Genomic DNA, 12014 nt, shown 5'->3' on the forward strand with positions numbered 1-12014 from the left:
CATGCGACCGCCAACTTCGCTCTCACGCCGCACTCTTCTCCTCACATCCCGCTACGTCACCACTCTGCTGTCTGATGGCCCCTTCACGGGCTCGCACACAGTTACGGACATTACATTATGCAGAAAATGGTGCTGAAAACAAAACACAAATGCCCACTTGTCATGCTCTGGGACTTTCCTTTTTTTCTTTTCTATGTGCTTTTCTGAGTCGTTTTGAACCATCTTCCTTCTTTTTGAAAAAAGACTGTCTTTTTGACATGTTGAAATACCGTTTGATCCTGGCTGCTTGCTCCCAAGATGCGAATTTATTATTTTTTTTTTAAATGTCAGGGGTGTGATTTGTTGGTCCAGCTTCTCAGTGCACCAACAAATCTCTGACTCTTTCATATGACATTAATTTTCATAAACTACATGCAATTCTTGGTATTTGTTGTGTAAATTAATTTATGCATAATATTATTTTATACTGTAATGTCCTAACTGCGTGTGGTATTCTGATATCTTTTTCGAGGGACCCTGAAGTGCACGCAACATTACTCTTGTTTTGGTCACGTGACGCGGGAGTGTGATAGAGAGGCACAGGCTCTATCTATCGCTCTGCACAGTCTGCCGAGAGCCCCAAGCTGTGTTCGTACTGTTAGCTCCATGTGTTAATAAAGAAACAAAGTTGTCAGCGCATCGTGTGTTCGATACCTTTGTCAACAAAACGCTCATAACAAGACACTATGCACGATCCGTTTAAGAGACGCTGGGACTGGAGAGCTGTGGGTAGTAGGAAGCGAAGGGGAGATGAGCGAGAAGCAAAACTTCGCGGTTGAATGGGGCGGCAGTCCGCTATTATTTTGTTTTCTCATTGTTGCCACAATAAAGTGGAGAAAGCCATCAACGACTCATCTCCTTCTTTCCCCCCAACGTTTTTATATTATTATTTTATATGCACAAGAGGTGCCGGATCTGCCAAAATGAACATGAAGTCTGATGATTATTTTTTTTTAAACAATGTCATCAGATAGACAAAAACATAAAATTACAGTATGTGCAAATGCCTGCATCTTCAAATCATGAAAATAATAACAGCCTATATCTTACCAATCTTGTAATCTCGATGGGTCTTGTCTCCATTCCATGTCAGGTAGTCTAGGCACATTGTTTGCATCCTGATCAGTGTCTGGCTATTACATGTTAGGTCCAACATAAAATTCCACCCTCCTCTTCTTCCTCCAACTCTTCAAAAACTTGGATCTCCTCCCTTGCGCTCGATCTATCACTAATATCACTGTTTGAATCATTGTTTGAAGGGATTTGTATGGCGGCCATATGTATGGAGCTGCCATCGCTGTTCCCGGTGTGATGTATCACTTCCTGGTTCGTCCCCTTTCAGGCTCGAACTTTGGAAACGCGATTATTTTGTCAAATAAACAACATATAAATATTTTTTTTTCATGCTTTATTTGTTGGACAATGTTTAATTACTTTAATTGTGACCCTATTTGGCATGTTATGAAATTACTTCACATTTGTTCTTTAAGGGCATTCATTCCCAGGTCACTTCCTGTTGATTTTGGGTCATTTCCTGTTCAATTAGTGGCATTTAAATTAACACTCAGCTCTCACGTGGCGCAGAGGATGCCAAAATCCTTAACTCTCATTGCCCTGATAACAGTAACGTCGAAAATTGAAATTGAATTCTCCTGTCCAATTTACAACAGACAATAACTCTAAACAACGCCCAAACATGGCCTCCTTCCGGACCACAGCCAGCCTTACCAGAGCCTTTAAAAGACTGAATGTTTAACTAATCGTGGTCATTTTTCTCGGGAGTCTTTTGTTGACTTGTGATATGGTGACTCTGGATCCAGTTTGCCTCCTCGCCTGGGTCTCTCTGTGGTGTATGATTGCTGTCGACTTGGAATAAATTGTCAGCTTGTGTTTTGAAGCCTTTTTCTATCTTTTAGAATGGAGTCAGTACAAGGGGTTAAAACTAAGGTGAACGCCCGGAGTTTGGCCTTTTGGCTGGGTTGTCGGGGTTGCGCTGGCCTGGGTCATTGGAATTGGGCTAGCACAGTTCGGGCGGCTCAGCTGGCGTGATTCTGGCAATCTGGCTGAAAGGTCAGCTTCCTTCAGTCGCTACTTGTGAATTTTGGAGCATTCCCAGGTCATTTTTTTGTTAATTTAGGGGCATTCGTTTCCGGGGCATTTCCTGTCAATTTTGGGATGTTTACAGGTCATTTCCTGTTGACTTTGGTTCACTTCCCGGGCATTCATTCCCTGGTCACCTTTTGGGGCATTCCCAGGTCACTTCCTGTCGATGTGGGGTCACTTCCTCATTACTAACGTGCGACACTCACCAGTTCTTCTTGCCGAGAATGAAGAAGGAGCTCCCGTCAGGGATGGGCACGATCTTTTCTTTGGGACCGGAAAACTCTGGCTTTAACGGAGCAACTCCTGCGAGACCGGAAAACGGGACTTAGCTGCGTTCGCTTTTCCGGAACGCAGCGGGTAATTACCCTCCAGACCCTCGATGGCCCTCAGCTCCTCGTTCTCCTGCCAGTCGTCGTCCTCGTTCTGCGTGGCGACAACCCGCGGTTATCGATCGTCTGCAATCTGAACGCGGAAAGACCTACCCCTCCGTCTTCGTCCTCTTTCTCGTCCTCATCGTCCCACTCTTCTTCGTCGTCTTTTTTCTCCCTGAAAACATCCAGCTTTGCTCATTTGCTATTAATTAGACGGATCGGACGTCTACATGTAGTATCAATACAGTATCGGCTTTAAGTGAAGTAGAGACGCTAGCGAGGACGTCTCGGTACGGCAGAACTTACTCAACTTTCTTCTGCCCGCCGCCTCCGGCCAAGTTGTCCACGGCGATAGCCAAGAAGACGTTGAGCAGGATGTCTGAGGACGCCTGGCGTTAAGTCATCTGCTTCTAGAACACGAGAGCGCCTCCACTGGTAAAAAGGATACAGTTGCCGCAGACGAAGAGAATGACGAAGTAGATGCACACCACCATGTTGGGGAAGACTGGTCCGCCGTAGGCCATGATGCCATCGTACATGACGGCATTCCAATCCTCTCCGGTCAGAATCTGTAAAAAAAATAAAAAATAAAAATAAAACGGAGGTGAGCACTGTAGATACCACACAGCTTTCGTACATGGCGGCCATTTTAAAGTAGTTGTTGAATGAGTGATTTTCACCAGTAAAATACACTTGACTCGGCGTAACCTCGACAGATTTTCCAATGTCTAGGTTTATAACAAACCATAATGACGTGGCTATGAGTCAGCCTAGATGTTCTAAAAAATACTTATAGTTGTGTGGATGCTTACAAAGGCCAAAGTTACCCAAAATGTACAGAAAGTCACATAGGAATCGTCAGGAAGTGACCAAAGATCAACATAAAGTGAACCATAAGTGCCTCAAAACCAAAAGGAAGTACCCGGGACTCAAGAGGAAAAACCATCATGTGACCCAAGATAAACATGGAGTGATCAATGTACTGGAAATGACCCAAAATCAACAGGAAGTGGCCCATAAGTGCCCCAAAAGAAACACAAAGTGACCCATAAGTGCTTCAAAACAAACAGAAAGTACCTAATAACCAAGAGGAAGTGACCATCATGTGACCCAAGATCAACAAAAGTGACCCAAAAGAAACACAAAGTGGCCTGTAAGTGCACCAAAACCAACAGGAAGTGCCCAGGAATCTACAGGAAGTAACCCAACAATGCCGCAATAAACAGGAAGTGACATGGAAATGCCCCCAAATGAATAGAAAGTGACTCAAAATCTACAGGAAGTGACTCATGGGAGAGCAAATTTCTCCCAAAATTGCGTTTTCTAGTTATTATTAACCATGCATCTCTGACATAAAATGGCCGACAAACGATAACAGCCTTCGACGTTGGCTCACGGCACGCATCGCGCAGAGTCTCTCTATATAAGAGATATGTACCGTACCTGGAAGCAAGTGAGCAGCGCTTGAGGGAAGGAGTCAAAGGTGCTCCTCTTCATCTGCGTCTCGTCAAAGTTGAATTTGCCTCCGAACAGTTGCATGCCCAGCAGGGCGAAGATGATGAGGAAGAGGAAGAGCAGCAGCAGAAGCGAGCAGATGGCTTTCATGGAGTTCAGCAGAGAGTTGACCAAGTCGGACAAGGCGGCCCAGTGCCTGAAAACATCAACCATGCAGCAAAATCAAACTCAATTGTAAAATAAGCCAATTTAAGACTTGATCCCAATACATGCAGGTCCAAATGGATTGGGCATCTATCGCCGTCAATGGCAGCCAAGGCTAATTCATCAAATATCATGAAAGCTGATTGAATGGTGAGAGACTGCAAGAATGAAAAGTATTTGATATATGGCAAAATGGCTTTTGGCATTTAGCATTTGTTTTTGTATTTGGCATTTTGGTATATAGCAAAATGGCTTTTCGCATATGGCATTTTTTGGTATATGGCAAATGGCTTTTGCTATATGGCATATTTTTGATAAATGGCAAAATGGCTCTTGGCATACGGCATTTTTTTGGTATATGGAAAAATGGTTTTTGGTATATTGCATTTTTTGGCATATGGAAAAATGGCTTTTTGGCATATAGCAAAATGGCTTTTAGCATATGGCTTTTTTTGTATTTGGCATTTTGGTATATAGCAAAATGGCTTTTAGCATATGGCATTTTTTTGGCATATGGAAAAACGGCTTTTGGTATGTGGCTTTTGGCATATGGCTTTTTTTTTGTTATGGCAAAATAGCTTTTTCTATATGGCATATTTTTGGTATATGGCAAGATGGCTTTTTGTATATGGCATATTTTTGGTATATTGCAAAATGGCTTTTGGTATATGGCATTTTTGGGTATATGGCGAATGGCTTTTGGCATATGGCATTTTTTGGGTATATGACAAAATGTCTTTTGGCATAGGGCTTTTTTTGTATTTGGCATTTTGGTATACAGCAAAATGGCTTTTAGCATATGGCATGCTTTTTGGCATATGGAAAAATGGCTTTTGGTATATGGCTTTTGGTATATGGCTTTTTTGGGTTATGGCAAAATGGCTTTTTGTATATGGCATATTTTTGGTATATTGCAAAATGGCTTTTGGTATATGGCATTTTTGGGTATATGGCAAAATAGCTTTTGGTATATGGCATTTTTGGCAAAATGGCTTTTGGCATATGGCATTTTTTGGGTATATGACAAAATGGCTCTTGGCATATGGCTTTTTTTTGTATATGGCAATAGGGTTTTTGGTATATTGCATTTTTTGGCATATGGCACTTTTTTGGTATATGGCTTTTAGTGTATGGCGGTTTTGGGTATATGGCCAAAGGCTTTTGGTATATGGCAAAATGGCTTTTGGCATATGGCATTTTTTGGATTTGGCATTTTTGTATATAGCAAAATGGCTTTTAGCATATGGCTTTTTTTTGGGCATATGGAAAAATGGCTTTTGGTATATGGCTTTTGGCATATGGCAATTTTTTTGAGTTATGGCAAAATGGCTTTTTGTATATGGCATATTTTTGTATATGGCAAAATGGCTTTTGGCATATGGCATTTTTTTGGGGTATATGACAAAATGGCTTTTGACAAATGGCTTTTTTTTGTATTTGGCATACTTTTGGTATATGGCATAATTGCTTTTGGCATATGGCATTTCTTTGGGTGTATGACAAAATGGCTTTTGGCATATGGCTTTTTTCTGTATTTGACATGTTTTTTGTATATGGCAAAGGTTAACAGCATTTTCTGGTATATAGCAAAATGGCTCTTGGCATATGACATTTTTTTGGCATATGGCATTTTTTGGTATAGGGCAGAATGGCTTTTTGTATATGGATTTTTTGTACATGGCAAAATAGGTTTTGGTATATGGCATTTTTTTGGTATATAGGAAAGTGGCTTTTGGCATATGGCATTTCTTTGATATATGGCAAAATGGGTTTTGGTATATGACAGGTTTTTTTGTTTTGTTTTTTTGCTTATGTTATTTTTTTGCAGGCCATGCACGTCTATGCTATTGACGGCCATGCACATCCACATTTCCCATTCATTTTAAATGTCATATAAGCATGTAGTTGTGATTTTTGACCATACACTTACCAATTAATGTGCATTGACATTCAACTGGCACCCAAGTAAGGCCATGCCACTGACGGCCATGCACTTACAAAGTTCCCATTTCGCATCCCAAGCCATTTTGCCATATACCAAAATAACTACCTTGTGTCAAAAGCCATTTTGCTATATACAAAAAACCCATACACCCAATAAAATCCATATACAAAAAATGCCATAAGGCAAAAGCCATTTTGACATATACAAAAAAAAAAAAAAAAAAAAAAAAAACATATACCAAAAGCCATTTTGCCTTATACAAAAAAAATGCCAAAAGCCATTTTGCCATACACCAAAAAATAATAAATAAGTGGGTAATATGAGACATTAGTGCGGTGTAAACTAAAAAGAGCCAATTTGTCTATTACCATCAATGGCAGCCTGACCAAACTCCATTGGGAAATTAGCCAATTTAACACTTAATACACTCAGGTTCAAATGGATGGGACGTCTATCACCGTCAATGGCAGCCAATGTTAATTCATGTAAAACCATGATAGCTGATTGAACGGTAGCAAAGTTGTTGATGTGTTTCCTGAGTTTCAGCCTTATAAGTGGTAATATGGCGACGCTACGGTGTGTTAAAGTAAAAACTGCAGATTTTTAAAGCAACTCTGGTCAATCTCCAGGACTAGGAAGGAGGCAATTATAAGAACACCGAGAGTTACCGAGTCATCTTGAAAATCCTGAGCAGGCGAATGCAGCGGAGCACAGAGATGCCGATGGGTGGGAGGACATCGAACTCCACCAGCAACGTCTCCAGGATGCCGCCGCACACCACGAAGCAGTCGAAGCGATTGAAGAGGGCCATGAAGTAGATCTGCAGGCCGAAGGCGTACATCTTCATCAGCATCTCCAGGGTGAAGAGCAGCAGCAGGATCTTGTTGGCTCGCTCTGAGGATGCACGCGATCCAAAATATTGACTCCGCCCACCGGTCACTTTTTTGGTTCACCTTTAAAACTTTTAATTTAGGTCACTTACTACTGATTTTAGGTCACTTTCTGTTTATTTTGGGGCATTTACAGGTCATTTACTGTGGACTGGGGTCACTTCCTGTCCATTTTGGGGCATTTACGGGTCACTTCCTGTTTAGTCTAGTTCACTTCCTGTTAATTTTGGGGCATTTACAGGTCACTTCCTTTTGATTTTTGGGTCAATTCCTGTTCATTTTGGGGCATTTACAGGTCACTTCCGGTTGGTTTTGGGTCTATTCTTTTAATTTGGAGCATTTACAGGTCACTTCCTCTTGATTTTGGGTCACTTTTTTGTTTTGAGCCATTCATAGATTATTTCCTTTTGATTTTGGGTGATTTTTGTTTTTTTAAGGGCGTTTACAAGTCATTTTCTGTTGATTTTGGGTCACTTCCTGTTAATTATGGGGCATTTGCGAGTCACTTTCTGTTGATTTTGAGTCAATTCATTTAATTTGGGACAATTACAGGTCACTTCTTGTTGACTTTGGGTCACTTTCGGTTTGTTTTAAGGCGTTTCCAGATTATTTCTTGTTGATTTTGTGTCAATTCCTGTTAATTAGGGTGCATTTGCGGTTACTGTATGTTTTCGGGCATTTACAGGTAATTTCCTGTTGGTTTTGGGTCACTTTCTGTTGATTTTGGGCATTTACGGGCCACTTCCTGTTTAGTTTGGGTCACTTCCCATTATTTTGAGGCATTTACTGGTCACTTCCCATTGATTTTGGGTCAATTATTTTAATTTTGGGCATTTACAGGTCACTTCCTCTTGATTTTGTGTCACATTCTGCTAATTTTGGGCCATATATGGGTCACTTCTGGTTGAATTTGGGTCAGAGGTCTTTGTTTTCGTGCATATACGGGTCACTTCCTTTTGATTTTAGGTCAAATCTTTTAATCTGAGGCATTTACAGGTCACATCCTGTTGATTTTGGGTCAATTCTTTTAATTTTGGGCCATATACAGGTCACTTCCTTTTGATTTTGGGTGCCTTTCGGGTATTTTTTGGGCCATATACAGGTAATTTTCTGTTGATTATGAGTCAGAAATCTTTGTTTTCGGGCATTGTCGGTCACCTCCTGTTGATTTGGGGTCATTTTCAGTTTGTTTTGGGCATTTACAGGTCATTTTTTGTTGATTTTTGGTCACTTCCTGTTAATTTTGGGGCATTTATGAGTCACTTTCCGTTGATTTAGAGTCAATTCTTTTAATTTGGGCCAGTTACAGGTCACTTCCTCTTGATTCTGGGTCGCTTTCGGTTTGTTTTAGGGCGTTTGCAGGTCACACCCTGTTGATTTTTGGGTCCCTTCCTGTTAATTGTGGGGCATTTATGGGTCACTTCCTGCAAATTTGGGGCCATGTACAGGATACTTCTTGTTGATTTTGGGTCACTTTATTTGTTTTGGAGCATTTGCAGGTCATTTCCTGTTGATTTGGGGTCACTTCCTGTAGATTTTGGGGCAATTTAATGAGAAATAAACTCTGGTTATGACCCCAATAAGACTATAGTTGATGTTTATTTTTTAATTTACAGTATAGAAAAGTGTTTGAATGCAAAAATACAGTTGACACTCCAACATATTCATTTTAACACTATTTTTTCCCCTTGATTAAAAATGTTTTCTTTCCTAGAAATCAAGTTTTTGATTGAAGTCTTGTTTTGGGGGCTACCAGCTTCAATGCGTCAATGCTTTGATTTACGCCGGATTACCTTGCATTTCCGTCAACCACTTCGGCTGTCCGTAATGTTCGGAGGCGCTGGCCACCGTGTTGAGGAAGACCAGAAGAAGAACCAGCCAGTAGAAGTTGGTGGTCTTGACCGCCACACGGCAGTTCTTTCTGAACGTGTGATTCAACTGGCACAGCTGGTCGCTGGAAGTACAGCAAAAGAGGATTTTTTCCAGGTGGAAAAAGATAACTTGCGTGGAGAACTTCTTACCAGAAGCTGTTGGCCATCATCTTGGCCCTGCAAAACATAGACAACAAATGAAACGGATGTCCATCTTTAAAGCAGTGGCCGTTCTATGTTTTCCATCTGAAACTGACATGAGAGACGCGCAGAACCCGCTGTCGTCGTCCAGGTAGGCGATGTCGTCGTCCGAGTCGGATTCTCCGTCCTCGCTGTGTTTGTACCAGCCGAACTTCTTCATCATCTTCTTCTTGGCGATGGCGGCTCCTTTAGCGGGCGACAAACACGTCAGATTTCTGGAAATATGGAAAATCTGGAAATTCAGAGAATTTTCTGCTTTTCTTTTTTCTATTTCTTCTTATCTTGACTCAGTCTGCCATTGACGATGACAGATGTCCAGTCCATCCGTTTGAAGGGTCAAACGGATTGGACGTCTACTAGTGACAAAACAGCAATAGGAAAGGAAATTTGACGTCTATCACCATCAATGGCAATGCATGTATTACATTTTTGAAACTGGTCAAACATTTTACAGTCAAGAAAAGTTTTTTTTTGGCGCCCCCGCCTGGACGTTGGCGACCACTGACGTTTATTCCCTTCCTCGTCCACATCCTCGGCTTCGATGAGCCAGTCCATGTAGCCAATCATGTCTTCCTCCATCTGTTTGCTCTCTTGCGCCTTCTGCAGCTCTCCACGAGCCACCGCCTTCTCCCTCTCCTTGGAGAACTCTCTGAGGACAAAAGTGGCGAAAGATCGGAAGGTGCCGGGCCGGACCATAAAGCTCTGCTCCGCTCTGCTCTACCTACCCGCTCAGGACTCCCAATACCAGGTTGATGATGAAAAAGGAACCAAAAATGACCAAAGAAACAAAGTAGACCCACGGGATCTCGAAGCCGATGGCGTCGTTCATCTTTGGTAAGCAAAAGAGAGGAGAAAGGCCGTCAAAGATACGCGACCACTTTCAATCATTGAAGAAGTCATGACAGATAGATAGGTGGAAAGGTATACATAGTGTGTGTGGGTGGGTACATAAGTAGGTAGGGTACTAGTTATGTGTCACGCCTGGGTGAGGGTTGTCATGTCTTAGTATATTCTATTCCTGCTTTATTTTGAAGCCTCACCCTCCTGTTTCCACCACTCACCCTTCCTGCCGTCTCACCTGTCACTGATTATGATTACCTATTGTTCCCACCTGTGACCCATTCTTCAAGTGCTTAAATTGTTTGTCACTCCCTAGTCTCGTGCCAAAGTGTCTTCGTCCTTCGTCGTCACTACAGCCCGCATTCATAGTCCAAGATACTCTACGCTGTGAGTTAATTCATAGTATTCTACAGTTTTGTTCTTTTACGCCGAGTGCCAAGTCCTTTGTTATAGTATTCTACTCCAGTGCATTTTGCCTGGCTCTCTTGTTTCCAATTTGTACCATTTTATTTTTGTAGCTCGTCATTTCCTCCTTCTGGAGCGCCCTCAGTTTGTTACTGCCTCTGATTATTTGTGTTCAATAAAAGACTGAATTCTGCACGTAAGTCCGCTCCATTCCGTCCAAGTGTGACATTATGTAAACCTACCTACCTACTTACTCACTCACTCACTCACGGATTACATACCTACTTACAGTACTTATGCATGGTTTACCTATTTACCTATGTACTTACTTACTAATGGATCACCTACCTACCTACCTACATAGTAACATACAGTAGGTAGCTATGCATGGTTAACTACCTACTTACCTACTTACTTACTACTTACTATTATTATTATTTACGCATTGATCACCTACATTACCTACCTACCTACCTACCTACCTACGTGGTAGGTAGGTAATAATTTAGTACCTAGTACCGAATACCTACTTACTTAACTAATGAAATAATCAATTACCTACCTACTTACTAACATAATTACCTACTTATGCATGGATTACCTACAGTGCCTTGCAAAAGTATTCGGCCCCCTTGAATCTTGCAACCTTTCGCCACATTTCAGGCTTCAAACATAAAGATATGAAATTTAATTTTTTTGTCAAGAATCAACAACAAGTGGGACACAATCGTGAAGTGGAACAACATTTATTGGATAATTTAATCTTTTTTAACAAATAAAAAACTGAAAAGTGGGGCATGCAATATTATTCGGCCCCTTTACTTTCAGTGCAGCAAACTCACTCCAGAAGTTCAGTGAGGATCTCTGAATGATCCAATGTTGTCCTAAATGACCGATGATGATAAATAGAATCCACCTGTGTCTCCGTATAAATGCGCCTGCTCTGTGATAGTCTCAGGGTTCTGTTTAAAGTGCAGAGAGCATCATGAAAACCAAGGAACACACCAGGCAGGTCCGAGATACTGTTGTGGAGAAGTTTAAAGCCGGATTTGGATACAAAAAGATTTCCCAAGCTTTCAACATCTCAAGGAGCACTGTGCAAGCCATCATATTGAAATGGAAGGAGCATCAGACCACTGCAAATCTACCAAGACCCGGCCGTCCTTCCAAACTTTCTTCTCAAACAAGGAGAAAACTGATCAGAGATGCAGCCAAGAGGCCCATGATCACTCTGGATGAACTGCAGAGATCTACAGCTGAGGTGGGAGAGTCTGTCCATAGGACAACAATCAGTCGTACACTGCACAAATCTGGCCTTTATGGAAGAGTGGCAAGAAGAAAGCCATTTCTCAAAGATATCCATAAAAAGTCTCGTTTAAAGTTTGCCACAAGCCACCTGGGAGACACACCAAACATGTGGAAGAAGGTGCTCTGGTCAGATGAAACAAAAATTGAACTTTTTGCCCACAATGCAAAACGATATGTTTGGCATAAAAGCAACAGAGCTCATCACCCTGAACACACCATCCCCACTGTCAAACATGGTAGTGGCACCATCATGGTTTGGGCCTGCTTTTCTTCAGCAGGGACAGGGAAGATGGTTAAAAGTGACGGGAAGATGGATGTAGCCAAATACAGGAACATTCTGGAAGAAAACCTGTTGGTTTCTGCACAAGACCTGAGACTGGGA

At 41.7% G+C, this 12014-nt stretch overlaps 1 protein-coding gene across 1 annotated transcript in view; it reads right to left on the reverse strand.

Annotated features, from left to right (window-relative positions):
- The window catches only part of LOC130906057 (voltage-dependent L-type calcium channel subunit alpha-1D-like), a 63678-nt gene that overhangs the window by 39391 nt on the left and 12273 nt on the right, over window positions 1-12014 (reverse strand). Inside the window, exons 8-19 of the mRNA XM_057819972.1 lie at window positions 9805-9908; window positions 9586-9728; window positions 9136-9265; window positions 9029-9055; window positions 8801-8961; window positions 6786-7011; window positions 3957-4164; window positions 2962-3082; window positions 2820-2892; window positions 2625-2688; window positions 2508-2565; window positions 2349-2445 (exon numbers count right to left, since the gene is read on the reverse strand). Of these exons, the coding sequence (XP_057675955.1) occupies window positions 2349-2445; window positions 2508-2565; window positions 2625-2688; window positions 2820-2892; window positions 2962-3082; window positions 3957-4164; window positions 6786-7011; window positions 8801-8961; window positions 9029-9055; window positions 9136-9265; window positions 9586-9728; window positions 9805-9908 (1412 nt within the window). The remainder of the gene's footprint in view (window positions 1-2348; window positions 2446-2507; window positions 2566-2624; window positions 2689-2819; window positions 2893-2961; window positions 3083-3956; window positions 4165-6785; window positions 7012-8800; window positions 8962-9028; window positions 9056-9135; window positions 9266-9585; window positions 9729-9804; window positions 9909-12014) is intronic.

This window comes from Corythoichthys intestinalis, chromosome 2, assembly GCF_030265065.1.
Source record: "Corythoichthys intestinalis isolate RoL2023-P3 chromosome 2, ASM3026506v1, whole genome shotgun sequence".
Taxonomy (NCBI): Eukaryota; Metazoa; Chordata; class Actinopteri; order Syngnathiformes; family Syngnathidae; genus Corythoichthys; species Corythoichthys intestinalis.